Source organism: Dipodomys ordii, unplaced genomic scaffold (genome assembly GCF_000151885.1).
Source record: "Dipodomys ordii isolate 6190 unplaced genomic scaffold, Dord_2.0 Scaffold83, whole genome shotgun sequence".
Lineage (NCBI taxonomy): Eukaryota > Metazoa > Chordata > Mammalia > Rodentia > Heteromyidae > Dipodomys > Dipodomys ordii.
Window position 1 is genome coordinate 3,270,733 of NW_012267299.1, and position 8,479 is coordinate 3,279,211.

Here is an 8,479-nt window from a genome sequence, read left to right on the forward strand (position 1 = left end):
CAGCGAACAGCGCGCGCCGGAGTCCCGTGACCCACAGCCGAAAAGCCGTTAAAACCGAGCGGCGAGCGGCGGAGTCGCCCAGAACGTTCCGCTCGCGGCGGTGTGCGGGTGAGATACGGTGTTGGGGAGAACGCCTGAGCCGTTGGAAGCTTTTCCGCGGGGGGCAGGCAGTTTGCAGGGTCCGGAGCTTCTGCCGGGGCTGCGGGAGCCTAGCTGGGGATACCGAACGGCCTCTTGGGCCCTGGAACGGCGCGGGTGCAGGGGGCGGGGCTGGTGGGAGCCGAGGGGCCGGCAGGTTCCCTGCGGGCTCTGAGGAACTCTTCTCTTCCGAGCTCCTTTATTCTCTCCGGGGGAGAAGGCGAACTAACGCCCCTTAGTGGTTTCCGGGAGAGAAAACCAGCAGGAGCCCGCGGCCAGGCGCCCCCCCCCCTCACCGCGCCCCCAAGTTCCCCGCTTTGGTAGCAAGCGGCCTTTCCCCCCAGCAGGCCGGAGGACTGGAGGCCCGCCCCTCTCCCTGGTGCTGGGGAGTGAGCCGGGGCTTGTAGAATGCCATCTGCCCAAACGACCTTCCTTCCTTGGAAGGTGCAGATCCCGAGCCCTACCATGAGGCCAGTTCAGGCACAAAGTTAGCCATCCAAACTGGTGGTGGTTATGGCTGTGATTCTTGCTATGTCAGAGGTGCAGGTAGGAAGATGGGGGTTGAGGCTAGCTGGGCAAACGAGGCCAGATGGTATCTGAAAAATAGCTAATGGGTAAGGGCTGCCCGGGAAGGGGGTGTGTGTGTGCCTCTAGTGCCTGCGAGGTAGAGTTCAAAACCTAGCTTCTTCCAAATTGACATCTTGTTTTCTTTCAGAAAAAGAGAAAAAGCAGTTGAAACTTTGTATGCAAGAGCCTGTGATTGCCTATTTCAAACCAGGAAAAACTGTCTTGTTTACTTAGGCTTTGGTAGTCAATTTTCTTGTTTAAGAAGCTACTGACCTGTCCTCATGTCTAGTCTGCTTGCTCTAGTCAAATAACTTTTGTATATCATGTTTGTCTTACCCATTCTTATATCCTGTTTTTTGTTTTTATGCCTTGAAAACATCTCTACATCAGTATAGCTTATACTTCCAGCTTCTGGTCTTTGTGACAAGCCTGGTAATAGTAAAGAGACAGTGCTAAGGGTCGTAGTGTAGGGATCTAATAAACATTTACTAAGCTTTATTACGCACTGGCCTTATTCTTCCAAGTAAGTTTCTCTAACCTTCACTATTCTGAATTCTCAAGATAACTTACCACAAAGCACCTCTAGCTGGCTGAAATAATTTGACGGTTCAGTTTCTGTCTCTTTATAAGAATTTTAGCTTCACAAGGGCAGACACTTTTTCAACTACACATTGTTAGTTATGCTGTGATTAATGGTTCATATGAGGAACCATTTTTAATAAGTGAATATAGCTTAGAATACATAAAAACTTTAATGTTTAATGTTAATGTTATTAACACTAATGAATATTAATATTTTCCTGGTGAAAAGTGTGCATGTAAATTGGTATGGCATAATATTCCTAAACATAGTGATGTTCTTCAAGTGATTATGTATTCTAATCCTAACGAGGATTTCTAAAGTTGACCTGTATTATTTTTTCTTAGGAAGATATATTTAAAGATATAAAACGTGAGAAAAGGATAAAGGTAAACTCCTAAATGTGTTTAGGTGTATGTGGTTTGTTTTTTTGGGGGGCTGTCGTGGGGCCTGACCTCTGGGGCCTGGGTGCTGACCCTCAAGCTCTCAAGGCTAGCTCTCTACCACTTGAGCCACAGCACCACTTCCAGCTTTTTCTGTTTATGTGGTCCTAAGGAATCGAACTCAGGGCCTCATGCATGCAAGGCAAGCACTCTACCACTGAGCCACCTTCCCAGTCCTGGTGTATGTGTTTTGAAGTAAACAAATTTACTTCTGAAAGGTCTGGATACTGGAAGTCTGAGATCAGCACATCATCATTTTCTGATTCTTCTGACAGTAATTTTGCAGGTGGCAGACAACTGACTTGTGTGCTCCGGTGTGGAAAGAATAAATGTTAATGTTCTTATTTGTATATGAATGCTGCGTCATAGGCATACAGTTTTATAATTTTGCATACTGATAAAATTATTTTACATCAATTTCCTACCATACGGAAAAAGATCATTTCACACTTATGAGTTAAGGTGTATTAAAAGCAAATATTTATATAATTTATTATAGAATAAAATATTTTATAATTGTAAATTACAAGTTCTTGGCTTTATTACAGTTAGGTAAAGAACATATTTTATGTAAAGATTTTCAGATATGACATCAGTTACTTATATGGTCTAGCTACATTCATATTAATGATGTTCATGGTTAACAGTGATATAATTATTTGATAGATACAGATCAGACTTCATATATACTAGCTCATTCAATTATCATAACCCTATGGGATATTTATTTTTATTTCACAGATAAGAAATTGACTCAGAAGTAAATATTTTTGTTTATTTGTATGCTAATGATTGTCTAAGGTACCATAGTTGTTCAGTATCAAAGTTGGGATTTAAACCTAGACAGTTTGGTGTAGAGTTCATATCTGTAAAGTTTTTTTTTCAGGTAATGTCATTTTTTCTTTTTTGTTTATGGGGTGCTGGGGAATCGAACCCAGGGCCTCACGCATGCAAGGCAAGCGCTCTTATCACTGAGCCACCTTCCCAGCCCCATGGCATACTTGTATATAGTTATAAGCATGTCTGTAGGATTATTCCTAGAAGAAGAATTTCTATGTCAGAAAAACAGGGCAAGGGCTGGCACACTGGCCAAACTGGGGAGGGGGGGGGTGGTCAGAGGAGAGAAAGACCAAGCTAGACAGGGTAGCTCCAGGCTCTAATTATAGCTACTTAGGATGCAAAGATGGAGGATTGAAATTTGAGGCAAACTTGGGGATAAAAAGTTTAAATCATTCCATCATAACAAGTGGCTGGGTGAGGTGATACATGCTTGTTACTCTAGCTTTAGGGGAAGCACAATGGCTGCTGGGTGCCTTGGTGAGTGCTTGCCATCCCCATCCACATGGGGAAGCACAAGTAGACAGACCGGAGCCCAAGACAGCCTGATAAAAAGTTAGACCTTACCTTAAAAGTTATTAACACAAAAAGGAACTAGAAGCATGGCTTACGTGGTAGAATATGGTTAAGACTTGAGTTCAGTCTCCAATACTGTTGCTTATTCTGTGAGTAGTTGGGTCTCCTTCCATATGCTTGACTATACTGTTTCTTATCAAATTTTATATTGTTGTAGTCTGAATAAATACTAAAACTTGTTAATTTGCATTTTTGTAAAATATAGGTGCTTAGTTATTTTTGTGCATTTAAAAGTTAATTTTTCTTTGAATTCTCCATTTATGGCCATTACCCACTTTTTTTTTTTTTGGGTGTGGTCGTGGGGCCTGAAATCTTGGTCTGGGTTCTGTTCTGGGTTCTGTCTCTCAGCTCTTCAGCGCAAGGCTAGCACTCTACCACTTGAGACACAGCGCCACTTCCAGCTTTTTTTCTTTTTGCTTATGTGGTGCTGAGGAATAGAACCCAGGACCTTATGCATGTGGCAAGTGCTCTACCACCGAGCTACCTTCCCAGCCGAACCCACTTTTGTTGGGTTGTTTTTGTTGTTTACTGTAAAGTAAAATTCAGACACAAAAGATTGCATGTATTATAAATGCCTGGTTGAAGGATTATTATAGCCTTTCCCCCTAAAGTAATTGATGGTCCCTTTGATGGGAATCACTTCCTTAGGTTTTTTTTGTTTTTTGTTTTTATTTTAAATGGTGGTTGGTTGGTCTTACAGGCATTCATTATACATTAAGGAAATTGGTCTTGGTTGCTGTATTTATTTCTATGAGTTTTTTTTTAGCTTTCACATATAGGTGATAATGTGTTATTTGTTTTTACATATTGCTGCAAATAACAGCATTTCATTCTTACGTTGAAACATTTCATTTATTCATCTGTTTATAAGCATCCATATCTAGTCTACTGTATTTAGAGCTGCAGTAAACATGAGAGAGTACAGTTATCTCCTCAACATACGAATGTTCTGTCCTTTGGATATATACCTCATATTGGAGTTGTAAGATCAGACATTAGTTCTTTTCTATTGTCTGGATAAATGTACATAATGTCTATACTCACTTATTAAAATCTAGGAATACTATATTAATATTTTCCTTTAGAATGAAGGATTTTTGTCTATGTTGATCTTTGCTGTATTTTACCTAGATGAGTATCTGACAGGTAATGTGTTCAATAAATAATTCTCTTTTTTTTTGTGACCACCTTTTTTTATTCTTGAAAGATCTTTCTCCTTAGTTAAAAAAAATTTTTTTTTAACAATGTAGAATTTGGAGCTTGGAGGTAACACTATAAGTTATAAGCAGTGAAATGCTTAGGAATCTCCACGACCTTTACTATTGTTAATTTGTATTTATAATTCATTTCTTTGCATAGTGACTACAATCCTGCTATTAATTCACACGATACTCAGCAAACAAATACCTTGTATACTGTATCAGAAACATCCTCATCCATATGTTTCATATCAATAAATAAATCTTAAATGAATACTTTTTATTTTAGTTTTTCCTTTAAGGCTAAGAAAAATCACCAAGGATATGTCTGTGGTTGAGCAAGATCTAGATCCAGATAGTACTACAGGTACAGAATTTGTTATAGATTCTGAAGAAGAACTTATTAAAGAATGTGAAGAACTCTGGAAAGATATGGAAAAAGTAAGTATCAAAAGATAAAATTGATTTGTCAGGTGTTACAATATTTACATGAATTTCAGTACCAATTATGGTTAGGAAGGAAATAATTTTGCTGGTTCTCCAAAGCTGTTATGATATGTGATAATTGTATAGGTTTTAGACCTATAAAAACTTACTCAAAAAGCATATACAAAATCAGCTATTGAAAAAGGAAAAATTGTGGTAGTTTCTGCTCTTGAGATAATTACCTGTGTAGGTAAGATAATTATATTGTATATAATACAATATTAGAAGTGTTAGTCTGGGCGTCAGTGGCTCATGCCTTTAACCCTCGCTACTCAAAGAGGTTAAGGTCTGAGGATTATGGCTCAAAGCTGGCAGGAAAGTTTGTGAAACTCTTATCTCCAGTTAAATCACAGAACAAGCCAGAAGCTGGTCTGTGGCTCAAGTGGTAGAGTGATAGCCTTGAGCAAAAGGAGCTCAGGGACAATGACCAGGCCCAGAATTCAAGCTTCAGGACTTTGGGCAAGTCAAAAAAAAGTGTTGGAGTAGAAATGCAATTTGAAGAATTTAAAACTCTTAAGTAGAGTTTTAATGGAGGGGCTGGGAAGTTGGCCCAGTGGTAGAGCACTTGCCTTGCATGCCTGAGGCCCTGGGTTTGATTCCTCAGCACCACATAAGCAAAAAGAAAAAAGCCAGAAGTGGCGCTGTGGCTCAAGTGGTAGAGCGCTAGCCTTGAGCTGAAGAGCTGAGGGACAGAGCCCAGGCCCAGAGTTCAGACCCCACGACCGGACCCCCCAAAAAAAAAGTTTTAATGGAAATGTAATTAGGAGAAAGTCTTGTTAAATGAAACTGAAAAAGGAGGAACACAAAGGATTTTGTTGAATGTATACTATGAGAAGCCATTGAAAGATTACGAACACAGAATTGGCATGACAATCAAAAAATTATTCTGAAAGCTTTGAAGAAAATAATGCAGAAGAGTGAGGTCACAGGTAGAAGTTTAGGAAGCTTGAATAGTAGTCCTGTTAAGTAATTTAGGTGCCCAGTGCAGTGGCTATAAGCGTAAGTTTATAATCCTATGTACTTAGGAAGCATAGAACTGGGAATTGTGATTCTAGGCCAACCCAAGCAAAACAAATTCTCCATCTCAATTAGGCTGGGTGCAGTGTCACACAATTGGTCATCTCCAATAACAAGGAAGCACAAGTACAATGATCACAACTCAGGTGATAATGGCATAAAGTGTGACTCTACCTAAAAAATGAGTGCAGAAAGGGGCTGGAGACATAGTTCATGTAGTAGAGTGCCTGCCTAGCAAATGTGAGTACCACTCTCCCCTTCAAAAAATAACAGAAATAATGAAGGCGTAAATCACTGTCAAGCTGCACAGGAGACTGAGGTCTGAGAATAAGTCAACTCAACTCAGGCAGGAATGCCCTAAGACTCTTATCTCCAATTAGCTATCAAAAAGCTGGAAGTAGAGGCATGGCAGAGCATCAGTCATGAGTGGAAAAGGCCAAGCATGAGGTCAGAAGCCCTGAAATCAGTCTAGTACCAGCGCCCCCCCCAAAAAAAGAAAAAAGATAGGAAAGTGATAGAACCAGAAGTACATAGAAGTTAGTGAAGAGAATGTAGAGGAATTAAATTGCCAAGGATGATATTTTAGGTCCATAGATTGGACCAATGTGTGGTTGGGAATTAGTTTCTAAAATAGAAAATACAGAAGTGTGGAAGCAACATATCCTTATGAGTAGAAACATGAATTTGTAAGTTTGAAATGTAGATGTAATTCTGTTATAATGAGATAGAACCAGTTTTTGTGTACAATATTTCTGTAAAACTTTGTTAAACTTAAAATAGCAGTGTATAATACAGACCACAGGTAGTTTTTACATCCTCTTCAGTAAAGATTTAGAGCAGAGCATTATTAAGCAGTCTTTTTTAAAGAAAAATTTTAGCTGAAATCTTGGTACTCTGTATCATTATTGTATTAACTAGATAATTTGTCTAATCCTTTTTTGGTATTTTTTTCAATATAGAAATTTGGATTTAAAAGTAACATTTTAAAGAAAAGCAGGACACCTTAGCTCACTCTCCTATAAGCGTGGCTACTTGGGAGGTATAGAAATCAGATGATCATGGTTCCAGACTAGCCAGGCAAAATCATTCATGAGGTTCCTCTCAACAAGTGAAAACTAGGCTAGCAAATACCTTTCATCTCTATTATATCAAGAGTAATTAGCAGGATTAATAGAAGAATTGTGGTCTTGGGCAACCCAGGTAAGGCTGTGCCCTAAAAATAACCAAAACCAAAAAGACTTGGGGGGGTGATTCAAGCAGTAAAGCACCTGCTTAGCAAGTGCAACATCCAGAGTTCAGTCCCTAGAACTACAACTCCAATAACAAAAAAGTTTTTACAAATATTACAACTAGAAACAAGATTAAGATTACTCATTTTTTACCTCTAAGATATTAAGGGTTTTGGTTGTTTTTAATGGCACAAAAACAAAATCTCTTCAAGGCTTTTTTTCCTTATGATTTTAGTTTCTCACATACTTCATTATTTTTCTTCAATACTTTCCCTCTTATTTCCTCCCTTATGTAGCTTATGAATCAAATTAGCTCTTTTTCTTTTATTACAGTATTGCTCCTTTTTTCTTTTTGTTTGTATTCACTTCCACAGACTCTTTTTTGTTGTTGGTGGTAGTGGTGGTCATGGGGCTTGAACTCTGGGCCTGGGTGCTGTTCTTCAGCTCAAGGCGAGTGCTCTACTGCTTGAGTCACAGTGGCACTTCCGGTTTTCTAGTGGTTTATTGGAAATAAGAGTCTCATGGACTTTCCAGCCTGGGCTGGCTTCGAACTGTGATCCTCAGATCTCAGCCTCCTGAGTAAATAGGATTTCAGGCATGAGCCATTGGACCTGGCTCGACAGACTCTTAAATCAGGTATTTGTATGTTATGGAGGAATATTAAATTGAAGTGGAATAGTGTAGGTTATAGTGTTTAACTATTTTTTTTCTTTTTAAATTAAGTGTCAGAATAAATGGTCGCTTATTGGAACTGAGACACTCACTAATTCAAATGCACAGGTATGAACCTTTTTTTCTCTTGCTGAAAAATAGGTACGTGTAATTCATTCTTTTTGGGAAAGGATATCTATTTACATATGTTCCAAATATAATAGTTAATACTTGTGCTATCAGTTTAAAAAAATCCTACTCTTTTCAATAAAAGAGTTGGAAGACCTAAAGTATTTTGGACTGGGCCTGGGCACTGTCCCTAAGCTCCTTTTGCTCAAACTAGCACTTGTACCACTTGAGCTATAGCACTACTTCTAAAGTATTTTGGAACAAGTTATAATTTTAAAAAAAGGCAAATTTAAAATTACTAGTCATATATATATTTAACAATTGAGTGATTTTTTTGTGGTTTCTTACTAGGATAAGCTGTAAAAAATTAGAGCATTAAAAATAAATTAGAGCAGGTATCTTTTTTTTTTAATTGTGAAAATACCGTTCAGAGGGGTTACAATTACATGGGCAAGATAACGAGTACATTTCTTATCAAGCATTGTTGCCTCCTCCTTTGTTTCCCCTTCCCATCCCTTCCCATGCCCCCCCTCTTCCATAAACCTCCCCCCCACCAAAGTTGTAAAGTTCGTTTTTCGACATAATGACTTGTATATCTCATTGTTGCAATGGGTCCACCTGTATCCC

At 38.9% G+C, this 8,479-nt stretch overlaps 1 protein-coding gene across 1 annotated transcript in view; it reads left to right on the forward strand.

Annotated features, from left to right (window-relative positions):
• The first annotated feature begins 44 nt into the window (after window positions 1-44).
• Cenpk (centromere protein K) overlaps window positions 45-8,479 on the forward strand; it is a 22,440-nt gene continuing 14,005 nt past the window's right edge. The window contains exons 1-4 of the mRNA XM_013025234.1: window positions 45-108; window positions 4,227-4,287; window positions 4,630-4,781; window positions 7,796-7,852. Coding sequence (XP_012880688.1) covers window positions 4,245-4,287; window positions 4,630-4,781; window positions 7,796-7,852 — 252 coding nt within the window. The 5' untranslated portion in view covers window positions 45-108; window positions 4,227-4,244. The remainder of the gene's footprint in view (window positions 109-4,226; window positions 4,288-4,629; window positions 4,782-7,795; window positions 7,853-8,479) is intronic.